At 24.2% G+C, this 14,322-nt stretch overlaps 6 protein-coding genes across 6 annotated transcripts; 2 read left to right on the top strand and 4 right to left on the bottom strand.

Annotated features, from left to right (window-relative positions):
• Positions 1-1,099: 1,099 nt before the first annotated feature.
• DICPUDRAFT_43486 (uncharacterized protein) lies at positions 1,100-2,863 on the top strand (the record flags this gene model as incomplete). Its single annotated transcript, XM_003294434.1, has 2 exons — positions 1,100-1,583; positions 1,650-2,863. 2 exons carry the CDS (start codon positions 1,100-1,102, stop codon positions 2,861-2,863), a joined length of 1,698 nt encoding a protein of 565 aa, XP_003294482.1.
• Positions 2,864-3,047: 184 nt separating this feature from the next.
• Positions 3,048-4,282, bottom strand: DICPUDRAFT_99974 (uncharacterized protein; the record flags this gene model as incomplete). The annotated part of the gene is made up of 2 exons (XM_003294432.1): positions 4,067-4,282; positions 3,048-3,919 (listed from the first exon to the last, which is right to left on the bottom strand). Exons 1-2 carry the CDS (start codon positions 4,275-4,277, stop codon positions 3,048-3,050), a joined length of 1,083 nt encoding a protein of 360 aa, XP_003294480.1. The 5' UTR covers positions 4,278-4,282.
• Positions 4,283-4,900: 618 nt separating this feature from the next.
• Positions 4,901-7,786, bottom strand: DICPUDRAFT_99973 (uncharacterized protein; the record flags this gene model as incomplete). Its single annotated transcript, XM_003294431.1, has 7 exons — positions 4,901-5,468; positions 6,079-6,537; positions 6,599-6,724; positions 6,793-7,128; positions 7,201-7,382; positions 7,460-7,689; positions 7,763-7,786. The coding sequence occupies 7 exons, from the start codon at positions 7,784-7,786 to the stop codon at positions 4,990-4,992; spliced, it is 1,836 nt and encodes a 611-aa protein (XP_003294479.1). The 3' UTR covers positions 4,901-4,989.
• Positions 7,787-8,327: 541 nt separating this feature from the next.
• DICPUDRAFT_99972 (uncharacterized protein) lies at positions 8,328-9,753 on the bottom strand. Its single transcript, XM_003294430.1, has 2 exons — positions 9,435-9,753; positions 8,328-9,355 (listed from the first exon to the last, which is right to left on the bottom strand). Exons 1-2 carry the CDS (start codon positions 9,668-9,670, stop codon positions 8,371-8,373), a joined length of 1,221 nt encoding a protein of 406 aa, XP_003294478.1. The 5' UTR covers positions 9,671-9,753; the 3' UTR covers positions 8,328-8,370.
• Positions 9,754-10,673: 920 nt separating this feature from the next.
• On the top strand, positions 10,674-12,414 carry DICPUDRAFT_159481 (UDP-glucose pyrophosphorylase; the record flags this gene model as incomplete). The annotated part of the gene is made up of 4 exons (XM_003294433.1): positions 10,674-11,138; positions 11,202-11,538; positions 11,619-11,884; positions 11,962-12,414. 4 exons carry the CDS (start codon positions 10,674-10,676, stop codon positions 12,412-12,414), a joined length of 1,521 nt encoding a protein of 506 aa, XP_003294481.1.
• Positions 12,415-12,577: 163 nt separating this feature from the next.
• DICPUDRAFT_84948 (uncharacterized protein) lies at positions 12,578-14,057 on the bottom strand (the record flags this gene model as incomplete). The annotated part of the gene is made up of 1 exon (XM_003294429.1): positions 12,578-14,057. A coding segment is annotated over one exon (1,479 nt), but the record flags the coding sequence as incomplete, so codon positions are not given.
• Positions 14,058-14,322: the final 265 nt, after the last annotated feature.

The raw sequence follows: 14,322 nt of genomic DNA, 5'->3' as shown, positions 1-14,322 counted from the left end.
TATATATACAACCATTATTTTAAATTTTTTGGATTGTGTGTTTAAACCAAACATAAAACATTGACCACGTTGCAATGTGGATGGTGTTTTAATTGTGGAAAGAATAGAAAAGAATACAGATATAATAAATATTATTTATTACTATAATATTATTTATTTATGTTGCTGTAATATCCAAATTAGATTTTTTAAAATTTATTATTATTATTTTAGTTTAAATGGTTTGGGTTTATTTTTTTTTTTTGGGTTTATTTTTTATATTTTATATTTTTTATTTTTTATTTTTTATTTTTTATTTTTTATTTTTTATTTTTTATTTTTTATTTTTTTTACCTTTTTTATTTTATGATTAAGAAAAAAATTATATATATTTATATTTAATGTAATGGTAAATATGAAAATTAATAAATAAACGACAAAATAAAAAAGAAAAAAAAAAAAAATAATAGAACAAAATTAAAAAAAAAAATAAAAAAAAATATATTATATATTGCGAATTTTTTATTTTTTAAAAAAAATTTTATTATAATTGCAGGCATCATGTTTCGCTCCAATGATTCTTCTCTTGTAAATTGCATCTTCGTTTTAGAGTTATCAAAAAAAAAAAAATAATAAAAAAAAAAATAAAAAATTTAATTTAATTTAATTAAATTAAATTAAAAATTAAACAAAAAGAATTATTTAATTTTTTAATTTAATTGTTTTTAATTTAATTTTAATTTTTATTTTAAATTAATTTATAGATTTTTGGTTTAAATTAAAATTATAGCAAATAAAGAAAAAAACAAATTTTAATAATCAAATAATTCTTTGGATATCATAATTTTAGATTATTCATCATATGGTTTTTCATATGCAAAATAACTCAAAAATTTTTTGGTAACCCCAAAAATTTTGAATCTATCAAGTGTAATATATTAAAAATAAATAAAGATATTTTTAACTTCGCTAAACTTAGATTATATGAAAATTAAAAGAGGGTGTATTTATTTCACCCCCAATTTATTTTCGTTTTTTTTTTTTTTTTTTTTTTTTTTTTAAATTTTTAATTAATTTTTTTTTTTAAAAAAAAATTCAGTTGTTTTTATTTAAAATAATAATGATAAAATTAAATAATAGTAATAATAATAATGTTAGATTATTTAGTTTAATTCGTAATTATAATAATAATAATAATAACAATACTAGAACCTATTATAAATCTTCATTGGTCTCATTAAAAAAAAATAATAATTATAACCCAACCAACAACCAAAATAATGATCATATAAATAAACCATCAGTTTCAAAAGAAGATTCTTTATATCAGATATTTCAAAAATATGAGTTCAATAATAAAGATTTACCAAATCAAAGTATATGGTTACCTTTTTTAAAAACACAATATTATGACTTTAATCCATACCCATCAGATACATTAAAAATGTCACAAACTCAGATTGCAACTATTAATTCTTTATCAAAATTTAAAGATTTATTAAAAAAAGAATTAAGATCATTAAATAAAAACAATAATGATACCACAACAACAACAAATAATAATAGTAATAATAACAAAAATAATAAAAATATTAAAGTCAATAGTAATACTACAGCTCCAAATAATACTAATGAAATATTTACAGTTGAAAAATCATTATTTTTTTTAGAAAACAACAATAGTAACAACAACAACGACAATAATAATAATATTAAAATTAAATCATCAGAAGATTTTTTAAATTCAAATTTTAATAAAGAGTTTTTAAATTATTTAAATATAAATTTCGAAAATGATGAAAAATTTAATAATTCAATGATATGGACTCAACAAATTTTACCAAATAGTTTCAAGATCAAAAGGTTACCAGTTAGTTCTAGCAATATGGATATAGCAAAAGAATGTTTTAATTATTTATACCCAATTTTATCATATCTTCATTATTACTATGGTGATCAATTTTATTACTCAATTCAAGCATTTAATAATACTAAAGAGGATCCATTAAATCAAGACAACGAAACAGAAAAAGAATTTAGAAATAAAATTAAAAGAGTTAAAAAGTCATTAGAGATATTGTTAGAGTCAACAAGAAAGAGATTGTGGGGTCGTTCAATAGCAGTACCAGAGAATCAAACAATAGGTATTGCATTCAATAATATCAATAATTTAAATGGTTTGGATTTTTTAAAAGATAAAGAGAAGGCATTTTTTATTGTACAGATACTATTTAGTGAGGGTAATAGCAATGATATTTATGTATCAGTGGCTAGAACTACCTATAAAGATGGTAGAGGTTGGTCCTTCCCACTTCCATTTAATCAGGGTGTTGTCCCCATCGAGCGTGATCAAATACCACCAAGTAGAGCTTATAAAAAATTAATAGAATCATTCGAAACATTGGGTACCACTCCATCACCATCATCAACAGTTGTAGAGTTGGGCGCTGCCCCAGGAGGTTGGACTTCAATTTTAGAAAGACTTTATAGCCAAGAAAACGAAAAATTAAAAATCTATACCATTGACAGATCAAAGTTAGACTCTCAATTTAAAACCAGCACATCTATCACCCATACTTATGGTGACGGCACCAAATTTACACCATCAAACATTGGCGGATTGGGCAACAATACAAGAGTTGATTGGTTATTCAACGACATGGCAATTCCAGCAAGCAAGAGTTTAGAAGTATTGGAAAAATGGATTAAAAATAAAAACACAACCTATTTCGTTTGGGCAATTAAATTTGATGCTATTGAAGAGGCTTCAACCATGGCTAATGACTGTCACGAGCTTATGAAAAGATACAATATATCCTCATACAGAATTAAACACATGGTGTATCAAGGAAATGAAATTATGTTAATGGGAAAAATCGAATGATAAATAAATATTTTAATAAAGTTTTATAACATATTTTTTTTTTTTTTCTAAAAATTATAAAGTCTATAAATAGGTTTTTATTTATTTTTATTGTTACAAATACATTTCTAAATAAATTTATTAATTCATTAGATTATTACTAATGAATTAATAAATTAATTTTGTAGTTGGGGGGGTGTGTGGTTTAGTTTAATAATGATTCAAAGTGTTTGCTTGAACCAGTTTCAAGAACACGAATGACTGGAGTGTATTGATTTCTGTTATTGTCCTTTAAGTATTGAGTGGCATAGCTGAAGGCAAGTTTCTTTTCATTGGTTGAGGCTTTGCTGCCGATCCAAGCATAGATTTCACTACCTAAATCAACGATGAAAGCATCTTCGGATTTCAAAGCAGATTTTGGAGCACTACCTTTGGCAACTTGGGTGAAGGCAACTTTACCAGTAGCATCAGAGAGTTTGTAAACAGCTTTTTCGTATTTTGGAGCAGCAACTGAAGCGGCTTTTGCTGCAATTGGACCTTTGCCGCCGAGAGTATTCCAAAATTCGGCTGGGATATCACCTTCTTCAAAGACTTCAACTTTTGGTAAACCTTTTCTTTCACCATCGATGGCACGAGCAATTTCAGCAGCTTTAATTTTTTCTTGACCACTTGATTTGCTACCATTTAATTGATATAAGGTTAAACCACAATCTAAGATGAAACAATCGCCTTGATTGAGTGATTTGTAGTTGATATCAACTTCTTCAACTTTAACACTACGGTCACCTGAAATGTGTAATAAACGTGGTTTGTATTCGGTTGGTTTGACATGATTAAAGCCAGATTCTACACCACCTCTTAAAATAAAGTATTGTGGGAATAATGAGAGGAAACGAGAGCTTTCGAAACCTTGAACTTCACGATATTCAACTGGGCCACCACCTAAGAATTCATCTAATTCGACGGTCTTGTAAGCAGCAGTACCAGCTTCATCGGTAGTTGTGAATTGACCTAAGAAGAAATGAATATCGTGTTTATAACTATTTCCTTCTTTAAAAGTGTGTAAGATAATATAACCTATTAAAATTTAAAAAAAATAAAATAAAAAAAAAAAATGAAAAATGAAAAATGGAAAATGAAAAATGAAAAATGAACAATGAAAATTAATTAATAAAAAATTTTAAAAAAATATAAAAATTATCAAAAAACAAATAAATTACTTACTGTCACCATCGTAGAATTTACCATAGGTTTCTTTTGGGACTGGGACAACTTTAAAGTTTTCAATTCTCCAAATAGTTAAACCTTCTTTTTGACCAACACCGTGCCATTGTTTTTCGGTTTGGGCGGCATCTAATTTAACCTTGTGATCTAATGCGGTGCCAATTAAAGCTACATTGGTATCTTCAAGATTTAATTTTCTGTTTTTAATCATTTTATCTGTTTAATTATATTATTTGTATGAAAGTTGGTTAATGATTTTTAAAAAATAAATTAATTTAATTTATAATTTTTAAAAAAATAATTTTTTTTTTTTTAAAATAATTATTTTTTTTTCAAAAAAAAAGATATTTAAATAAACTTTTTTTTTTTTTATTATAATAATTGTTTTAGCGCACCAATTGGTGTTTTTGAGATTCGCAGAAAAAAACACCCGATTTCATTTTGTAAAAGTATTATTTTTTTGAATAACTGCTGTCTCTCAATTCACAAAGATTCTCTGTTATCATTTCTTTGATACCTTCAATTCAATAATTTTTTTTTTTTTTAATTTTATTTTTTTTTATAGTAACCCAATTTTAATTTTTATAACTGTTAAAAAAAATGATAATTAAAATAATATGTTTTTTTTAATAATTATTTTTTTTTATTTTATAAATTTTAAATTCTGCAAAATTATTTAGATTTAAAATTAAGATAATCATTCATTTTAATAAAAATTATAATGGTTATAAAAAAAAAAAAAAAATTTTGAAAAATTCTTTTTAAATTTTATACATTTTTATCAACTAAATACAATAAAATTATTTTATAAATAAATTTTTTAAAAAACTAATTAGTTTAACATTCACTTTATTTTTTATTTTTTTTTTTTATTTTTTTTTTTTTTTATTGGTAATATCAATTAGATAAAATTGATTCTTCATTTATCTATATTTATCTTTCTTTTGATCTTTTTCTTTTTGTTTATATATTACTTCTTTTATTTGGTTCTCTTTTTTTACATATTTTTCTAATTCTTTTGATAATTTTGCAATTTCAATATCTTTTTCTTTTAACTTTTTATCTAAAGGCATCATAAGTTTTTCTTTAAATTCTGAAATCATAATATCGAGATCGGCTTGCAACTCAGCATTAGTTTCTTGGTCATCATTTTCATAATCACTAGCATCACTTTCATCAGAACTATCACCACGATTAACAACAAAATAAGAGAATCTTTTTTTGTCCTTTGTTGATGGAGAGTATTTTGAGTTATCTTCTTTTCTTACATTGATTTTTTCATCCCCATTATAAGATATAAATTTATATCTTTCACCAGTTTCATTATCTACAACATAATCAGGACGAATGTTTTTATTTCTTCCCTTAAGCGAGCCATCAAAATTTATTTGAATAAAGTTTTCTTCCCTATTTTTATATTAAATTTTAAAAAATTAATATTAAAAAAAAGTTTAAAATACTTAAAAAATAATTACATTTAATAAAAATTTGTATAAAAAAAGTTAGAGTATGTTAATTTTGTATGTTTATATTACAAAAAAAAAAAAAGTTTTTATATTTTTATTTACCATATAATGAAATTAATTTTAAGTTTTTTAATTTTAAGTTAATCTTGTTTGAAATAAGATTAAGTTTTTTAATTTTAAGTTAATCTTTTTTTTTTTCAAATAAGATTAACTGATTGAATTGTTCCAAGATGCAGCCAATAAAATTATAAATAGAACTTGAGTCTGTGTCATTAAAAATATGCAATTGGGGGTTACATCAAAAAAGAAAAAAAAAAAAAATTTATATTTGTTTTAATACCCACACAAAAAAAATATTATACTATTATTAGGTTTAACAGATTGAAAAACTTAAACATATAGTGCTAAAATATTATACTATTATTAGGTTTTTTTAAAAAAAAAAAAAAAAAAAAAAGAAATTATATTTCTGTAAGGAAAAAAAGAGATAATAAATTATTTATTTAGAATTTTTATTTTTGCCTTTGCCCTTGCCTCTTCCTTTACTTTTACCCTTGCTACTGGATGATGTTGATTCCATACTGGTATCATTCATGTCGAAGCTATCTTCGTTGTTGAGGCTTGTATCCAAACTATTGTTTAAACTATTATTAGATTTGTCTGCATTGTCTCTTTCTAAACTATTTTTCTCTTTTGATTCTGAATCAAAGTTTATATTTCTATTTGTATTTTTATTTTTTTTATCATCTATATTATTATCAATTTTATCAATACTATTATCTGTACTATTAATAGTATTGTTATTGTTATTATTGTCTATATTATTATTATCTATAATATTATTATCTATATTATTATCTATATTATTATTATTATTATTATTATTATTATTATTGTTATTATTATTATTATTGCCATCTATATTATTATTTTTTGTTAAACCATTATTGTGGCCGTTGTTTTCACTTTTAGAATTAAAAAATTTGCATGCAATACAACGGAATTCTATATAAAAAAAAATTAGTATGATTTTAAAGCAATTTGTTATTAAGTAAATAAAACTTACGAATGCTTGGGATCTCTTCACGAGGGACATAACCATTATTGGTTCCACAATTTTCACAAATTAATGGTGATCCATGAGTTGGACCATCTGAAACTAAAAAATCAATTAATTTGTCAAACCACCATTCTTAAGTAATAAAAATAAAAAGTTAATATTATATTAATAACTAGTTTTAAAATTTTAAAACTACTTACTATCTTTAGGGTTTTGTGGAGTTGCTCTAATTTGTGATGTTGATTGAACTCTATGATGTGGTTGTTGTGTATAGTGTGGTTGTAATTGTTGAGCCCTTGGATTTAACATTTGTTGCTGTTGCTGTTGTTGTAATTGAAGTTGTGGTTGTTGTTGTGGTTGTTGTTGTTGTGGGTGAGATGGAGGTGAGTATTGTGCTCTTTGGTATTGTTGTTGTGGATTCTGTTGTTGAGCCCTAGAGTTTCTATTTGTATTGTTTGCTAAAATATTGCTTTTACCATTTAAAGTTGGTAAAATTGTATTACTATTTGAATTGTTGCTATTATTATTATTATTTTCTAAAAAAAAAAAAAAAATATTTAGATACTGCATCACTGTAATAATAATTATAACTATTATCTGATACCTACTTTTTTTCTTTATTATATTTTCGTACTTATCTAAAAGTTTTTTTGTATTCTCAAAATCGGTTTCACGCTTTCTGTCATCCAATTTTTTTTCTAAACCTACTTTTAATTTTTCTAATTTGTTTTCGTAGTTCTTTATCGAATATTGAAATACGAAACCATATGATTTTGTTAATGTTAAAATTCTAAAATGATATAATATAGAATGTTAATACCAATATTAAATAAAAAATAGTATATACATTAAAAATGATCAACTTACAAAATAGGGAATAATAAAGAATATAAATAACACATAGATTTTTCTGAAAATGTGTTTGATGAACGGGATTTGACATAAGAAAATAATACTATAAAAAACTCTACAATGAAACTATAGATAACAATTTTTCTAATAATATCTTTGTGGAATGCTTTGGAGCTGTTAATTTTAGTTTCCATGTTTAAAATTTTGGACTCCATATCTAAAAGTTGTTTTTCGAATGTGTCATTCTGAATATAAATAAAACTATACTTAATATTTATTTCTTTTGCTTTTAATGTATGCTATATAAGAGATACTTACTTTTTTTGAGAAAAAATTACCCATTTTTATAAATTTCTATATATAATATTATTATTTATATATTATGTTTAAATATAGTTATAATGGTATTTATTTTCTTTGACTAGAATACTAACTGATCTCTAATTTTATTTTTATTATTATTGTAACTTTATATTTATTATTAAATACTATTATAATATTGATAAAAAAAAGCTGTATAAAATAAAAATATAATTTAAAAAAAAAAATAAAAAAAAAAGAAAATTTTTATTTAAATTTTTTTTTAAAATTATTTTAATTATTATTTTTGTTTTTATAATTTTAAAAAAAATATTTTATTTTTTGTAGTTAATTACTTATCCAATTATTAAGTTTGATATTTTTTATATTTTATTTATTATTTATGTAAAACAAAAGAGATTAAAAAAATAAAAAATAAAAAATAAAAAATTGTGAAGTGCTTCAAAAAAATTAATTGATAAAAAAAAAAAAAAAAAATTTTATAAAAAAATAAAAATTAAAAAAATAAAAAAAAAATAAAAATAAAATAAATGATTTATAGTTTCTTTTTTTATTTTTTTTTATTTGATTTTTTTTTATTTTTATTTAATTAATTATTTAATAAACTAATTATTGTAACCATTGGCCTTTAAGGCATCAGACATTGCAGAAATTAATAATTTTACATTACTTGGATTAGCATTGAAACCCATTAAACCAACTCTCCAGACTTTACCAGCAAAAGCACCAATACCACCGGCAATTTCAATGTTAAAGTTGTCTAAGAGGTATTTCATGACCATTTTACCATCAACACCTTCTGGGATGGTAACGGTTGTTAAAGAGAAAAGACGACCACCTTTTTCTGAACTTTCATTGAGTTCATTAACGAATGGCTTAAGACCTAATGATTCTAAACCTTGATATAATTGAATAGCAGCAGCTTGATGACGGGCCCAAACGTTATCAAGACCCTCTTCGACCAAGAGAATGAGTGATTCACGGAGAGCATAGATAAGATTGGCTGGGGTTGTGTGATGATATTTTCTCATTGGTGGTGGATCAGATTTGACTACTTTTCCATCAGCAAAGTTATACTCTGGACACCAATATTGACCTAATAATAATGTATCTAAATACCAATTGGCAACTGGTGTTTTTCTAGTAGCAATTTTTTTACAAGCGGCATCTGAAAAAGTTAATGGACTGATACCTGGTGGACCACTTAAACATTTTTGACCACCGGTATAACATGCATCTACTTTCCATTGGTCAACAAAGAATGGAACACCACCCAAAGCAGCTACACAATCAACCATTAATAAACAATTATATTTGTGACATAATTCACCAACACCTTCCATTTGTTGTTTGACACCTGTACTGGTTTCACCGAATACTAATGTTAATAAACTTGGTTTATGGGTTTGTAATGCACTTTCGATCTCTTCTAAACTGAACCAACTTCCCCATTGCTTGTCAACTTTTAATATATTTGCACCATATCTAACAGCCATTTGATAAATTCTATCAGAGAAGAAACCTGAAACTAAACAAACAACTTTATCGTTTGGTTCTATTAAATTTGAAACACAAGTTTCCATAGCAGCTCTTTAATAAAATAAAACATTATTAGCATTTTTATTTTCATATTATTTTTATTTTTTTATTTTTTATTTTTTTTACTTACGTTCCAGCACCTGAAATTGGGATTGTGAAATGGTTGTCAGTTTGGAAGAGATATCTCATTAATTCCATAGTTTCATCCATAACAGTATAGTAATTTGCATCAGTGTAACCAATCATGCTACTTGTAAGTTGTTGATTAACTCTTGGATGTAAATTTGATGGACCTGGACCTAATAATAATCTAACAGGTAATTGCATTGTGCATGTTTTAATTTTGTGTTTATCTGAATAGCTCATTTTATTACTATTGCTATTATTATTTATTATTGCTTGTATCTAAAGAAATTTGAAAAAATAGAAAATATGAAAAAAAATATCTGTTTGGGAATTTATAAAGTTTTTTTAATTAACAAAAAAAAAAAAAAATTATTTTTAATTAAGAAAAAAAAATAAAAAATTAAAAAATAAAAAATTTAAAAAAAAAAATGAAATTTTGAAATTATAATAATAAGAGTAAATTAGATTATTATTATAACAGTATGCAATAATAATAATATGATGTAAATAAAAATAAAATATATAATTAAATTAATTATGAATATTTTGTATAACATATATGATTATTCATGTTACATTTATTATAATGCTATTTATTATAATATTTAAATTTATGTGCGATATAACAACCATATTAGTTTTATTGTTCCATGCAATATTATAACAAAACTCAGGTCTCAATAATATAATTGCGAAATGCAATGGTATATGTAAATTATTTTAAACATCTATATTATTGTATGTAGGTCCTATTAAATATATGTTTTCTTTTAATAAGAATAAAATCATAAATAACACCCACTCTCAATAACTATTTTTAAAATATATTCCATATTGAAAAAAAAAAAAACAATAAAAATAAATATTTATATATAAATATAGTTAATTTGGGGAGTTTTTTTTTTTTTTTTTTTTTTTTTATAAATTTTATTTTTTTTTAATTTTTTTATAATTAAAAAATTTTGTTATTTTTTTTATTAATATATCAATAATATATTATATTTAAGTTATTTGTTTTTTTTTATTTAAAAAGTAATTACTATTTGATACAAATTAATTTAGTATGTCATTATTTAAAATATTATTAATAAAATCATATTTTTAATATAATAATGATAAATTAAAAAATTTAAAATTTTTTTTTATTTTTTTTTTTTTTTTTCAAAATTAATATATATTAATTTTTTTATTTTTTTATTTTTTTTTTCATTATTTAGATAATAAATTAATTTAATATCAAAAGATGGCAGAAAGTAAACCAAAATTAACAAATGCAGGATCATCAGCATCATTACACAGTATGTATAAGAATGTAGATTTATTCAGTGAAAATGATGAAGAACTTTATCCACCATTAGGCCACGGCGCAAGATTTGCTGCACCACTTGAGGACAGTCAATTACAAGCCATTGGTATGAAAGCTGATGAAATCAAAGCATTCCAACAACAAAGACATCAATATATCAATAAAGATAAAATCTACACTGATGAAATTAAAATTCCAAATAGATCCGATATGGCTGATTATCACCAACTCCATGTTCTTTCACCAGTCGATCAATCTAATGCCTCAAGATTATTAAGCAAACTTGTTGTAATTAAATTAAATGGTGGCTTGGGTAATAGTATGGGTTGCAAATCTGCCAAAGGTTTAATTGAAGTTGCCACAGGTACTTCTTTTTTGGATATGGCTGTTGCTCACATTGAAGTAAGTAGATTAGAATTGATAGCACTGTATAAAACTCAACTTTTCTAACTCATTTCTTTTTAGCAAATTAATCAAGACTATGGCGTTGATGTACCATTGGTAATTTTAAATTCATTCAAAACAAATAATGAAACAATTAAAGTAATTGAAAAATATAAGACCCATAAAGTTACAATTAAAACTTTCCAACAATCAGTATTCCCAAAAATGTACAAAGATACATTAAACCTTGTACCAAAACCAAATACTCCATTTAATCCAAAAGAATGGTATCCACCAGGTAGTGGTGATGTTTTCAGATCACTTCAAAGATCTGGTCTTTTGGATGAATTTTTAGCTCAAGGTAAAGAATATATGTACATTTCAAATATTGAAAATTTAGGTTCAATCATTGATATACGTAAGTAATTAATTAAAATTACAATAAGAATGACAACAACACATCAACTAATATAAATTTCTAATAAACTATTATAATAGAGGTATTAAATCATATTCATCTTCAAAAAATTGAATTTGGTGTTGAAGTTACAAATCGTATTAATACCGATGCAACTGGTGGTATTTTAATGTCCTACAAAGATAGACTCCATCTTTTAGAGTTATCACAAGTTAAAGCAGAAAAATTAAAGATCTTTAAAGATTTTAAATATTGGAATACAAATAATATTTGGGTTAATCTTAAATCAGTTTCAACTTTAATTAAAGAAGATAAATTAGTTTTAGATTGGATTGTTAACTACCCAGTAAATATACACAATAATAATAATAATAACTTTAATATTGTAGTCATATATTAATTAAATTTACTTTTAAAAACTAGATGGAAAATCATAAAGCTTTAGTACAACTTGAAACTCCAGCAGGTATGGGAATTCAAAACTTTAAGAACTCTGTTGCTATTTTTGTACCACGTGATAGATATCGTCCAATTAAATCAACCTCACAATTATTACTTGCCCAATCAAACATTTTCCAATTTGATCATGGTCAAGTTAAGTTAAATCCAAAACGTGAAGGTCAAGATGTACCATTAATTAAACTCGGTGAAGAATTTTCAAGTGTTTCAGAGTATGAAAAAAGATTCAAATCAATTCCAGATCTTTTAGAGTTGGACCATTTAACAGTTTCTGGTGATGTTTACTTTGGCTCAAATGTCACACTTAAAGGAACCGTTATCATTGTCGCCAATCATGGTGAGAGAATTGATATTCCAGACGGTGTTACTTTGGAAAACAAGGTATTATCTGGCACACTTAGAATTTTAGACCATTAAAAATAATAATAATAAAGAAAAAAAAAATTGTGTTAATCTAAAATAAAATTATTAAGTATTATTAAATTAATTGTTTATAAAATAAAATATTTATTTAAATAAAACCACATAATTTAAATGTAAATTTATTGTTTATTTTTAGATTTTTTTAGATTTTTATTTTTTAAGACCAATTTAGTTTAGCTGATAATTCATTCACAAACGAATCGCAATCACCTAAATAAACATAGTCAAACTCGTGGGGTTGTGCTACAATTTCCCTATTTACAAGAATTTGTGGTACATTTTTATCTAAAATATCTGGAAGCAAGGCTACTGGTTGAACCTGTAAAGAGCTACCCATTACCACTAATAGGTCTACTTTTTTAATATCTTGAACTACACATTGATCAAAACGGTCTGGTAAACTTTCCCCAAAAAATACGATATCAGGCTTCATGAAAGAACTGCCATCTGAACACTTTTTACAATATGGAATTTCCATTTTCATAATATACTCTCGGATATCATCGGCTGGGACATTATAATTGCATGTAATACAAGTTGCTGATTTAAAACTACCATGGCAATTCACCAAATGCTCTTGATCAATACCTGCAACATGCTCCAATGTGTCTATATTTTGTGTATAATTTCTTAATAACTTTCCCTCAACTTCTAATTTCTTTATAAAATGATGGGTTGGTGATGGACGGTGGGATCCTGGCCATATCTCTTTTGCAAATTCGAAAAATGCTCGTGGGTTGCTCTTTAGATAGTGAATATCAAATAATGATTCTGGTTGGGGTAAACTATATTTTTTTTCAATTGTTTCATATACACCACCTTTAGAACGGAAATCTGGAATACCACAACTTACACTGACACCTGCACCTGTAATTATTACTATATTTTTACTATTTTGAAACAATTCAATAACTTTGTCGAATGTGTCTAATTGTAAATCTGCAATTTTCTTTCTGTAAGGCTTGACCAATGAATTGTATTTTAAATAATTTAAAAATAAATTTACTGCAACTTTTTTTCTTGTTAAAAATGCAGTGATAATTTCCCATGCATCATCCTCTTCCTCTAAAACAAGTTTGAAACCAATTTCCTTAGTGAATTCCATTGGAGCTATACCCGATCCTTTTTTTTCGTTAATATATTTATACATAAAGCTACGAGCTACTAATTCTATATTCTCCTCATCCTCTTCTTCATTATTCTCTTCTCTTTCCCCATCTTGTTCTAATGATTGTGTTGTCTCTTGGTTTAAAACTTCGGTAGTTGTAAAACTTGAGGTTGATGTGGTATTGGCAGTAGTATTGGTAGTAGTAGTTGAGTTTGTTGATGATGCTGTGGTTGTGGTAGTTGTTGACAATGATAATGAGGTGGTTATATCATTTTGTTGCTTTTGAATTTTTTTAATTTCGTTGATATTATCTAAATGGTCATAATCATCTAAAATATCACTGCCACTTTCTGAAGGTTCATAGTCACCATCTGATGTATCTTCGTCTTCATCTGAATAACCATCCCCCACAAATTCGTATTTCCTGCCCTGTCTATCCAATTTATTTATAAGCTTTGGATCAATTTCGACATCTAACTCTTCATCTGAATCTATATTTTCTAATTCTTCCAGGCAATTCACTGTTTTTCTTTATTTGAATAATAAAAAAAATAAAAAAATAAAAAAATAAAAAATAAAAGTTTTGTGAATTTAGATATTTTAAAATGATTAGTAATTGGTAAAGAATGAAAAATATTATTTATTAATTTTTTAAAAAAAATTTTTTTTTTTTAATTTTTTTTCCTTTTTTTTCCTCTGTTTCTTTTTTTTTTTTTTTTTTCGTAGCCAAGTCCCATAGCAATTTTTTTTTTTTTTTTTTTAACACTTACAATTTTTTTGGTGTATTTTCATTT

Source organism: Dictyostelium purpureum, assembly GCF_000190715.1.
Source record: "Dictyostelium purpureum unplaced genomic scaffold DICPUscaffold_567, whole genome shotgun sequence".
Taxonomy (NCBI): domain Eukaryota; phylum Evosea; class Eumycetozoa; order Dictyosteliales; family Dictyosteliaceae; genus Dictyostelium; species Dictyostelium purpureum.
Note: the sequence above shows the minus strand (reverse complement) of the source record. Positions and strands in the feature narration are given on the sequence as shown.